This window comes from Salmo trutta, chromosome 12 (assembly GCF_901001165.1).
Source record: "Salmo trutta chromosome 12, fSalTru1.1, whole genome shotgun sequence".
NCBI classification, from domain to species: domain Eukaryota; kingdom Metazoa; phylum Chordata; class Actinopteri; order Salmoniformes; family Salmonidae; genus Salmo; species Salmo trutta.
Genome location: NC_042968.1, coordinates 88,656,975 through 88,669,298, shown reverse-complemented (window position 1 = coordinate 88,669,298; position 12,324 = coordinate 88,656,975). Strand labels below are relative to the sequence as shown.

The window sequence follows — 12,324 nt, the reverse complement described above, 5'->3', positions numbered from 1 at the left end:
GCGGGCAGGTGCAGGCAGCGATCGGTTGAAGAGCATGCATTTAGTTTTACTTGTATTTAGGAGCAGTTGGAGACCACGGAAGGAGAGTTGAATGGCATTGAAGCTCGTCTGGAGGGTTGTTAACACAGTGTCCAAAGAAGGGCCAGAAGTATACAGAATGGTGTCGTCTGCGTAGAGGTGGATCAGAGATTCACCAGCAGCAAGAGCGACATAATTTATGTATACAGAGAAAAGAGTTGGCCCAAGAATTGAACCCTGTGGTACCCCCATAGAGACTGCCAGAGGTCCAGACAGTAGGCCCTCCGATTTGACACACTGAACTCTGTCAGAGAAGTAGTTGGTGAACCAGGCGACGCAATCGTTTGAGAGACCAAGGCTACTAAGTCTGCCGATGAGGATGTGGTGATTAACAGAGTCAAAAGCTTTGGCCAGGTCAATGAATACGGCAGCACAGTATTGTTTCTTATCGATGGCGGTTACGATGTCGTTTAGGACCTTGAGCGTGGCTGAGGTGCACCCATGACCAGCTCTGAAACCAGATTGCATAGCGGAGAGGGTGCGGTGGTATTCGAAATAGTCGGTAATCTGTTTGTTGACTTGGCTTTCGAAGACCTTAGAAAGGCAGGGTAGGATGGATATAGGTCTGTAGCAATTTGGGTCAAGAGTGTCACCTCCTTTGAAGAGGGGGATGACAGCAGCTGCTTTCCAATCTATGGGAATCTCAGGCGACACGAAAGAGAGGTTGAACAGGCTAGTAATAGGGGTTGCAATAATTTCGGCAGATAATTTTAGAAAGAAAGGGTCCAGATTGTCAAGCCCAGCTGATTTGTAGGGGTCCAGATTTTGCAGCTCTTTCAAAACATCAGCTGAATGGATTTGGGAGAAGGAGAAATGGGGGAGGCTTGGGCGAGTAGCTGTGGCATCTAATTACTCATATCTGTTGTCCTGCGCCTGACTCCGCTACACCAGCTCCACACAGGATTTGTTACAGAATCACTCACCAAACGATTGGAGTCAGCAGGAGCAGACGCCCTCCCTGTGGCGGTAGAGGAGCGCGTCCGTCCAGCAGCACGCGACCATGATACAACGTCTGCGCACCGGCATGGATTGCGTGCTGCAGACGATGGATCGTTGGAAGAGAGGATGTTTTCCAGCGCCTCCACCAGCCCCACTACAGCAGGCCCCACTGTCCACCCCTCCTTCACCCGGTCCAAGCGGGATTCGGCTCGCGCTCCCGAGGGAGAATGATGGGACGGCTGCCGGATGCCAGGGGTTCCTACTCCCAGCTGGAACTCTACCTGGCGACTGTCCACCCGGCTCCTTCGGGACGTGAGAGCGTGTCCGCCTTGGTTTCCTGTCTCTCAGGCAAAGCCCTGGAGTGGGCCAACGCCGTATGGAGTGAAGGAGACGCGGCGTTGGACCATTACGCAGAGCTCACCCGAGCTCACCAGAGCTCACCTGAACGTCTGTTCCACCTGAGGCAGGGGACGAGGAGCGCACAGGATTTCGCTTTGGACTTCCAGTCCCTGGCCGCCAGTGCGGGATGGAACGACAGGGCCCTGATCGATCACTACCGGTGCAGTCAGCGCGAGGACGTCCGTAGGGAGTTGGCCTGCCAAGACACCATCCTCACGTTGGACCACCTGGTGGACCTGTCCATCCGGCTGGACAACCTGCTGGATACCCGCGGACGTCCGGATCGGGGCCTGTCAGTTCCATCCCCCAGGTCCTCCGTTCTGACGCCCATGGAGCTGGGAGGTGCTGCGCATAGGGCGACCGGAGGGGCCATTCCCTGCATCATCTGTGGCCGCAGAGGGCACACTGCTGGTCAGTGCTGGGGGGGTTCATCAGGGAGTCGAGGTAGCAGGCAGGGCACTGTAATGTCACCAGGCTCACCCAGAGCCCCCTGTTGCTCACATGTATGTGTTTATTACATTTCCTGCGTTTTCCCCGCATTCCCAGGATTCCCCGCAGCTGTGAATTTTATTGACCGTTCATTTACCCATAGTTTAGGGATCCCCCTTGTTCCTGTGGATATGCCCTTTCCTGTGCACGCCCAAGATAGTCGACCATTAGGGTCAGGGCTGATTAGGGAGGACACCGCTCCACAAGACATGGTTACGCAGGAGGGTCACAAGGAGAGAATCAGTCTCTTCCTTATTGATTCTCCTGCGTTTCCCATGGTGCTGGGTCTACCCTGGTTGGCCTGTCATGACCCCACTATTTCATGGCAACAGAGGGCTCTCAAGGGGTGGTCACGAGGTGAGGAGGTGAGGTGTGTAGGGGTTTCCATCGGTGTGACTAAAGTGGAAAGTCCAGACCAGGTCTCCACCGTGCGCATCCCCTCAGCATTTGCAGATTTGGCTCTCGCCTTCTGTAAGAAGAAGGCGACTCAATTTCCACCTCATCGACGGGGGGGATTGTGCGATAAATCTCCTGGTAGACACAGCACTTCCCAGGAGTCACGTGTATCCTCTGTCTCAGGAGGAGTCGGCGGCTATGGAAACATATGTCTCAGAATCCTTGGGGCAGGGATACATTTGGCCCTCCATTTCACCTGCCTCCTCGAGTTTATTTTTTGTGAAGAAGAAGGATGGAGGTCTGCGCCCGTGAATTGACTATTGTGGTATCAATCAGATCACGGTGAGGTACAGCTACCCGCTGCTCTCATTGCCAGTGCGATCGAGTCAATGCACGGGGCGCACTTCTTCACAAAATTGGATCTCAGGAGCGCTTACAACCTGGTGAGTATTCAGGAGGGGGACGAGTGGAAGACGGCATTTAATACCACCTCAGGGCACTATGAGTACCTCGTCATGCCGTACGGGTTGATGAATGCTCCATCAGTCTTCCAGGCCTTTGTTGACGAGATTTTCCGGGACCTGCACAGGCAGGGTGTAGTGGTGTATATCGACGACATTATAATATACTCCGCTACACGCGCCGAGCATGTGTCCCTGGTGCGCAGGGTGCTTGGTCGACCGCAGAGGGTGATGTTTAGTCTCAGGGTCCTTAGCGTATTGATGAGCTATGGTATTGAACGCTGATCTGTAATCAATGAATAGCATTCTCACATAGGTGTTCCTTTTGTCCAGGTGGGAAAGGGCAGTGTGGAGTGCAATAGAGATTGCATCATCTGTCGATCGGTTGGGGCGCTATGCAAATTGGAGTGGGTCCAGTGTTTCTGGGATAATGGTGTTGATGTGAGCCATGACCAGCCTTTCAAAGCACTTCATGGCTACAGACGTGAGTGCAATGGGTCGATAGTCATTTAGGCAGGTTACCTTAGTGTTCTTGGGCACAGGCACTATGGTGGCCTGCTTAAAACATGTTGGTATTACAGACTCAGACAGGGAGAGCTTGAAAATGTCAGTGAAGACACTTGCCAGTTGGTCAGCGCATGCTAGCAGTACACGTTCTGGTAATCCATCTAGCCCTGTGGCTTTGTGAATGTTGACCTGTTTAAAGGTCTTACTCACATAGGCTGCGGAGAGCGTGATCACACAGTCTTCCGGAACAGCTGGTACTCTCATGTATGTTTCAGTGTTATTTGCCTCGAAGCGAGCATAGAAGTAGTTTAGCTCATCTGGTAGGCTTGTGTCACTGAGCAGTTCTCGGCTGTGCTTCCCTTTGTAGTCTGTAATGGTTTGCAAGCCCTGCCACATCCGACGAGAGTCAGAGCCGGTGTAGTACGATTCGATCTTAGTCCTGTATTGACGCTTTGCCTGTTTGATGGTTCGTCGGAGGGCATAGCAGGATTTTTTTATAAGTCCCACTCCATGAAAGCGGCAGCTCTAGCCTTTAGCTCAGTGCGGATGTTGCCTGTAATCCATGGCTTCGGGTTGGGTATGTACGTATGGTCACTGTGGGGATGACATCATCGATGGATTGATGAAACCAATGACTGATGTGGTGTACTCCTCAATGCCATTGGAGGAATCCCGGAACATGTTCCAGTCTGTGCTAGCAAAACAGTCCTGTAGCTTAGCATCTGCTTCATCTGACCACTTTTTAAGTGAGCTAGTCACTGGTGCTTCTTGCTTTAATTTTTGCTTGTAAGCAGGAATTAGAAGGATAGAATTATAGTCAGATTTGCCAAATGGAGAGCGAGGAAGAGCTTTGAATGCGTCTCTGTGTGTGGAGTAAAGGTGGTCCAGAGTTATTTTCCCCTCTGGTTCCACATTTAACATGCAGAAAAAAATGTGGTAAAACGGATTTAAGTTTCCCTGCATTAAAGTCTCCAGCTACTAGAAACGCCACCTCTGGGTGAGCGTTTTCTTGTTTGCTTATGGCGGAATGCAGCTCATTCAATGCTGTCTTAGTGCCAGCCTCTGACTGTGGTGGTATGTAAACAGCTATGAAAAATATAGATGAAAACTCTCTTGGTAGATAGTGTGGTCTACAGCTTATCATGAGATACTCTACCTTAGGCGAGCAATAGCTCGAGACTTCCTTAGATATATGCTGTTATTTACAAAAATACATAGTCCGCCGCCCCTTGTCTTACCAGATGACGCTGTTCTATCCTGCCGGTACAGCATATAACCAGCCAGCTGTATGTTGATAGTGTCGTTGTTCAGCCACGACTCCATGAAGAATAAGATATTACAGTTTTGAATGTCCCATTGGTAGTTTAACCTGTTGGGGATAGGGGGCAGTATTTGCACGGCCGGATAAAAAACGTACCCGATTTAATCTGGTTACTACTCCTGCCCAGTAACTAGAATATGCATATAATTGTTTGATTTGGATAGAAAACACCCTAAAGTTTCTAAAACTGTTTGAATCCATTAGGCCAGTGCCTAATGGATAAGGCACTGGCCTTCTAAGCCAGGGATTGTGGGTTTGAGTCCCATCTGGGGTGGATGAAGGCAGTTTGGGAAAGAAGAAGAGAGTTCATGTAACAAAGATGTTGAAGCTATCATTAAGCCTTCCCTGTAGCTCTGTTGGTAGAGCATGGTGTTTGCAACGCCAGGGTTGTGGGTTTGATTCCCACGGGGGGCCAGCCCAGGAAAAACAATTTATGAAATGTAAGTCGCTCTGGATAAGAGAGTCTGCTAAATGACTAAAATGTAAATGTGAATGGTGTCTGTGAGTATAACAGAACTCATTTGGCAGGCCAAAACCTGAGAAGATTCCAAACAGGAAGTGCTCTCTCTTACTATTTCTTGGCCTTCTTGATCATCTCTAACCAAAACAGGGGATCTCTGGCATAACGTGACATTTTCTAACGCTCCCATAGGCTCTCAGAAGGTGCCAGAACGATGAATGGTGACTTTGCAGGCCATGGCTGAATAACAGTAGTGCATTTGGTAAGTGGTCGATCTGAGGACAATGAGACTGGAGGCGCGTGCACGAGCCGACACCATGTTTACTTTCTCTCTCTTTGAACGGAAACAACGACTCCCGGTCAAAATATTATCGCTTTTTTACGAGAAAAATAGCATAAAAATTGATTTTAAACAGCGTTTGACATGCTTCGAAGTACGGTAATGGAATATTTTGAATTTTTTTGTCACGAAACGCGTCGGGCGCGTCACCCTTCTTTACCCTTCGGATAGTGTCTTGAACGCACGAACAAAACGCCGCTATTTGGATATAACTATGGATTATTTGGAACCAAACCAACATTTGTTATTGAAGTAGAAGTCCTGGGAGTGCATTCTGACGAAGAACAGCAAAGGTAATCCAATTTTTCTAATAGTAATTCTGAGTTTGGTGAGTACCACACTTGGTGGGTGTCAAAATAGCTAGCCTGTGATGGCCGGGCTATCTACTCAGAATATTGCAAAATGTGCTTTCACCGAAAAGCTATTTTAAAATCGGACATAGTGAGTGCATAAAGGAGTTCTGTATCTATAATTCTTAAAATAATTGTTATGTTTTTTGTGAACGTTTATCGTGAGTAATTTAGTAAATTCACCGGAAGTGTTCGGTGGGAATGCTAGTCACATGCTAGTCACATGCTAATGTAAAAAGCAGTTTTTTGATATAAATATGAACTTGATTGAACAAAACATGCATGTATTGTATAACATAATGTCATAGGAGTGTCATCTGATGAAGATCATCAAAGGTTAGTGCTGCATTTAGCTGTGGTTTTGGTTTTTGTGACATTATATGCTAGCTTGAAAAATGGGTGTCTGATTATTTCTGGCTGGGTACTCTGCTGACATAATCTAATGTTTTGCTTTCGTTGTAAAGCCTTTTTGAAATCGGACAGTGTGGTTAGATTAACGAGAGTCTTGTCTTTAAAATGGTGTAAAATAGTCATATGTTTGAGAAATTGAAGTAATAGCATTTCTAAGGTATTTGAATATCGCGCCACGGGATTACACTGGCTGTTGAGTAGCCCATAGAGGTTAATCTTGCGCGTAGGTCATCGATTTTATTATCCAAAGATTGCACGTTTGCTAGCAGAATGGAAGGAAGTGGTGGTTTATTCGCCTACGAATTCTCAGAAGGCAGCCAGCCCTTTGGCCCCTTTTTCTCCGCCTCCTCTTCACTCAAATCACGGGGATCGGGGCCTGTTCCAGAGAAACAGTATATCGTCGCGTCGGGCTCGTCAGACTCGTTAAAGGAAAAAAAGGGTTCTGCCAGTCCGCGGTGAATCATCACAGTCGTGATGTCCAGAAGTTATTTTCAGTCATAAGAGACGGTAGCGGCAGGCAACATTAAGTACAAAATCATTTAAAAAAAATAAGTTACAAACAACGCAAATAAACGAACAATAAAACACAATTGTTTAGGGACTCATAAAACGTCTGCCTTCTTCTCCGGCACCATGATTGTCATTTCACACATGTTATCCAGATACTGACTGTTAGCACTTGGTGGTCCCGTGTGGCTCAGTTGGTAGAGCATGGTGTTTTCAACGCCAGGGTTGTGGGTTTGATTCCCACGGGGGACCAGTACGGAGAAAAAAAATGTATGAAATGTATGCATTCACTACTGTAAGTTGCTCTGGATAAGAGTGTCTGCTAAATGACTAAAATGTAAAAAATGTGGTCTATACCAGCTTCCCACAAGAATGGGCTTTAGGTGTGGCAGATGAACCTGTAGCCATATTACTTCTACAGTATTTAACATGAGATCCTCTTTAAGTTTTACAGGAATGTGGTTCTGAATCTAAACAGTAACAGCTCCACCATTGGCATTTCTGTATATTCTGTAGATGTTATAAACATGTGTTGCTACCACTGTATCATCAAAGGTATTATCTAAGTGAGTTTCAGAGATTGTCAGAATAGCATTGTCATCTGTTACTAGCAAATTATTGATTTCACAAACCTTGTTTTTTAAGCTACATATGTTAACGTGGGCTATTTTTTAGCACTTTTCTGGGATCCTTGATTGTTTTCATTGCTTTACTGGGAAACTTAGACAGTAGACATGCTCATGTTATTTGTGTTAGTGCAGGATGAGCTGCACACAGCGGACTTCCTACTATGGCACACCGCCTCAGTGCTAACAGTATAACTCTGGTTCATAGGAACATGATTATTGCATACAATAGCTGTAGGATCAGCAAAAGCATTCAGGACAGTAAGAGGGACATAAATTATGTTACTTACATTGTGTCTTCCAACACCCATGGGATAATGTAACATTTCTCAGCGACACAATGGTAGGGATTAACTGAGCTGGGCTTGGGTCATTGATAAGTAATTGTCTTATAATGCTGTAAATGAATCCAGGATCCCAAATGATTAGGGTGGATCCAATCCTCAAGGAGAGAGCCAATCTTCAGCTGTTCTGAACTGCCCTTCATAATGTCATTAAATCCCACATTAACTATGATAGACTCAATTTCCTGAAGCAGGTTTAAAATGTTTGGGAGCAGCTTATTGATGTCCTGTACTCGTGCTACTGGATAGCACAACGTTTTTGCTCCAGGCACTGAGACATTTCTCACCATTGAACTGCCCAATACAGGGATCAGGAGTTAGAAATCACCTTCACATGGAGGAGAAGGATAGTCCACTTTCCTCGCACGCACGCACGCACGCACACACACACACACACACACACACACACACACACACACACACACACACACACACACACAGGGAGGGGAAGACAGGACACCTCCCACACAGAGGAGGAAAGAGGCTATTGTTGTGTGATTGGAACTGTGGGATTTGACAGAGTGCCGCTTACAAAAGGTACCCACGCACGCACATAAACACACATACAAGCTGGATGTCACACATACAGACTGTGCGGACTCACACACACCAGTTGACTATTTGACATGAGTTTCATCCGGCCCGCAAAAACACAAACACACACACGCACTTGCGTGCGTCTCATGGGACAAAAGTACTCAGCTGCAGCGAAGTACCGATTATATATTGCATAATTAGTGTATGACAACACATCAAACACACACACAAACACACCTGGTGACTCACCTCATACAACTAACTATATGATACACAAATCTCATCAAATCTGTCTGTACTAGTTATAATTTAGCCTGCCAAGTGTCCCTCTTCATTTTCCTATAATTATACACACCACACACCGCACACACACACACACACACACACACAACACACACACACACACACACACACACACACACACACACACACACACACACACACACACACACACACACACACACACACACACACACACAACGAGAGAGAGAGAGAGAGAGATAAAGTTGGAATCTTTTCAATAATAGCTGCAGAGATTGGATTGTTTTATACTTCTATGTTAATTAAAGAGTCTCGGACTATTGAGTCACTGATTCCTTTTACCGGGCATCAGAAGATAGATCGGATCCCAGTTCCTTTTTCAGGACCAAGCTTTCTGCTGCCAATTCTATTTCTACACAATCAAACAGCTTGTCCCCCATTCTCATAGACACACACACCACACACACTTCCTCCTGAATCACGCACTCGCAATCGCCTGCTTCTCAATTTCACATCTTGGAGACCAGTCAGCGGCAAGCTGATTGCAGGCAGGAATCCGATAATATATAATAATATATGCCATTTAAAGAGATGCTTTTATCCAAAACGTGATACATTATTACGTGTATATATTTTACATATGGGTGGTCCCAGGAATCAAACCCACTACCCTGGTGTTACAAGCTCTACAAAGGACTGGTTAAATTGTGTTCCACCATGTACGGAGACTCAGGCTGCGTCTCAAGTGGCACCTAATTCACTAAGCAGTGCTTTTACTATTGACGAAGGCCCATACAGGTCTGGTCAACAGTAATGCACACTATATAGCAAATAGGGTGGCATTTGGGAGACACTCTCAACCGTGAGGGGCACCTACTTTTCTGATCATAATTTCTGATTTACACAGTAACTATAAATTATTTGATTAACTCAGAGTCTGAACAATCATGTTATCCAATGAAATCGATAGTCCCTGGTCCTTTTATGTTCAGGATAGGCTACTGCTGAAATGTTATTAAAACTCTGAATCTTCATTGAAAGGTATTTGGCACTAAGTCTGCTGTGGTCTTGCACTATGTCCCTTTTCTCTCAATGGGACCAACCGTGATAATATAAATGCTAATTAGCACATGGTTTATATGTTATGCAATTTGTTGATATAATGTGAATGATAGTTTCAAAATAAAAAACGAACAAATTGATTAAATAGGCTACAATTTGTACAAATAGTAGGCTATCTGAACACTTATTTACTACACTCTTGAAAAAAAAGAGTGCCATCTAGAACCTAAAGTGTTGATTTGGCTGTCCCCATAGCAGAATCCTTCGAAGAACCCTTTTTAGTTCCAGGTAGAACCCTTTTGAGGTCCATGTAGAACCCTTTACACCGATGTTTCTACATGAAACCCCAAAGAGTTCTACCTGGAACCAAAAAAAGGTTTTGCCTGGAACCAAAAAGGGTTCTCCTATGGGGACAGCCGAAGAATCCTTTTGGAACACCTTTTTCTAAAAGTGTACAGTGCAGTGATAAGATATATTTAAAGCTAGTGGTGGTTGATACATAGATGGACCAACCTTGATGAATAAATACATTTTTTTTTTTAAACGTGCAAATGGTTTATACATTTGTTATTATATAAGACCTATAAATAGTTTTACAAATACTGAGCTAATGTCCACTGGCTAGTAAGTAAAATGCAACATTGGGAGATAAGGAGTCTTTGGTGATGGTTGATACATTGACGCACATTTAGAACCCTGGGTGATGTGTGTTTATGACGGTTGAATTCCTCGTCTGCAGTCAAAACTTCTTCTTTAAAACGTTCTCCAAATAAACGATTAATAATAGGATACAAATGGAATATAGTGGTAGTGTGAAAATCTTTCAATGATGTCATAATCATCTATAACAGACCTTAAGGTAATTATTTGTGAGTCATGCAGATATTCTTGCTATTCCTTGAAGACTTTAAAAACAGAAGTGTATATTCAACCGGCATAGGGATCAAAATGTATTTAAGTTATAGGGTTTTAAGTAGCTATAGCCGGTTGTCAAATTCGGATTAAGGTTAGAATTCTATAGTTTCAGTAGACAACTTTCAGTGAACAACAGTGAGACAGCTTTGAAGTCTGTAAAACAGGCATATCGAACGTAATAAACCCATGCAATTTTCATAGAAGATTATTGGACGCACAACCGGTGCGCTATGACAAATAGGCTACATTTGCATCAAAATACAGAATAAAGGACAAAGTTAAAGTGTATGCTATACGTTTTTATAAATGCGGGAGTATAATCATTTTCTCAGCTGGCCAAAGAAAATGAGTTTACCTGGTGCCAATAGCAAATACTATAGGCACCATGCAGGTAAACATCGGTAATACATTTAGTTATTATGAAATAAAATATTGTTAATTCTAGTTTAACCTACCCCCGGTTGCCATTTCAGACAGGTGCATGAGCAGCAGAATAACCGATAGTACATCCAGCATCGGTATGGGAACTTTACCGCGTCTCATGTTCCTTGTTTTGGGGTCAGTTGTCTGTGATCCAGATAGCGCTCCACAGTGGGAATTCCCTCGCGACACCGCCGGTGTTGCTCAACATTCTGCCGGTAACGAACATGACAGCGGAACGGTGACAGTGACACGCGGTCCCATATCAGATCACTATATCAAAGCAGAGGGCGTAAAAAAAAAAACTAGACTAATAACTGAGCAAGGAAAAGCTGGTCGGTGTGCGTTAACAGACTTCATCTCTCTCTCTCTCTCTCTCTCTCTCTCTCTCTCTCTCTCTCTCTCTCTCTCTCTCTCTCTCTCTCTCTCTCTCTCTCTCTCTCTCTCTCTCTCTCTCTCTCTCTCTCTCTCTCTCTCTCTCTCTCTCTCTCTCTCTCTCTCTCTCTCTCTCTCTCTCTCTCTCTCTCTCTCTCTCTCTCTCTCTCTCTCTCTCTCTCTCTCTCTCTCTCTCTCTCTCTCTCTCTCTCTCTCTCTCTCCTCTCTCTCTCTCTCTCTCTCTCTCTCTCTCTCTCTCTCTCTCTCTCTCTCTCTCTCTCTCTCTCTCTCTCTCTCTCTCTCTCTCTCTCTCTCTCTCTCTCTCTCTCTCTCTCTCTCTCTCTCTCTCTCTCTCTCTCTCTCTCTCTCTCTCTCTCTCTCTCTCTCTCTCTCCACACACAGCCAGGTTCACAGACGCGAGTAAGGGGAGCTTCCTAACAAGCTGAAGACGAACGAGGGATCTCGTGCTGCGGCTGACAGTCAGTCAGTCAGACCAAGACCATTTTCACATTGATTATAGCAAATGGACATTTTCGAGAAGTTCTCGAGAGGTAACGATTCTCGAGAGACAGTACTGTTGTCTACATTTTACCTCGGGAGGTCGCGCAGAAAAAAATCGCCTACAGTTCCCCCATCTATGTAGTGGGTACGATACCGTGGGTAAATCTATTTTTTACAATACAAATTTACATAAAAAGTAAAGTGGTGATTTGATAAAATAATCAAATCATATTAAAACGCATTTAAATATCTTGTTCGCACTAACTTATGCATTGATTGTCGTAGAAACATCAAAACAAGTGTAAGTTATTCTAAAAAGACCTGGCCTACTTTTACAACCTGTCACGACTTTCTCCTTGTTCGGGTGGCGTTCGGCGGTCGACGTCACCGGTCTTCTAGCCGTCGCTGATCCATCTTTCATTTTCTATTGGTTTTGTCTTTATTTTCTACACACCTGGTTTTCATTATCCAATTCCATGTTCATGTATTTAACCCTCTGTTCCATGTTTGTTGTGCGTGATTATTTCTATGTTCAGTTCGGTTCATGATGCCTGGTTTTTCCACGGGTGCTGTGTTCACCCGTGCATAATATTTACCGTTGGTTTTTGGTCAAGTGTATTTGTTT

The 12,324-nt window shown here is 44.9% G+C and overlaps 1 protein-coding gene across 3 annotated transcripts in view; it reads right to left on the bottom strand.

The window, feature by feature from the left end:
- LOC115204619 (relaxin receptor 2-like) overlaps window positions 1–12,074 on the bottom strand; it is a 190,960-nt gene extending 178,886 nt beyond the window's left edge. For 2 of the 3 annotated variants that reach the window (XM_029770286.1, XM_029770287.1), the window contains exon 1: window positions 10,859–11,177. In XM_029770286.1, coding sequence (XP_029626146.1) covers window positions 10,859–10,946 — 88 coding nt within the window. In that variant the 5' untranslated portion in view covers window positions 10,947–11,177. Of the gene's footprint in view, window positions 1–10,858; window positions 11,178–12,029 lie in introns of those variants that run through there. The other variant, XM_029770288.1, reaches the window with a different exon arrangement.
- Between the last annotated feature and the right edge of the window lie 250 nt (window positions 12,075–12,324).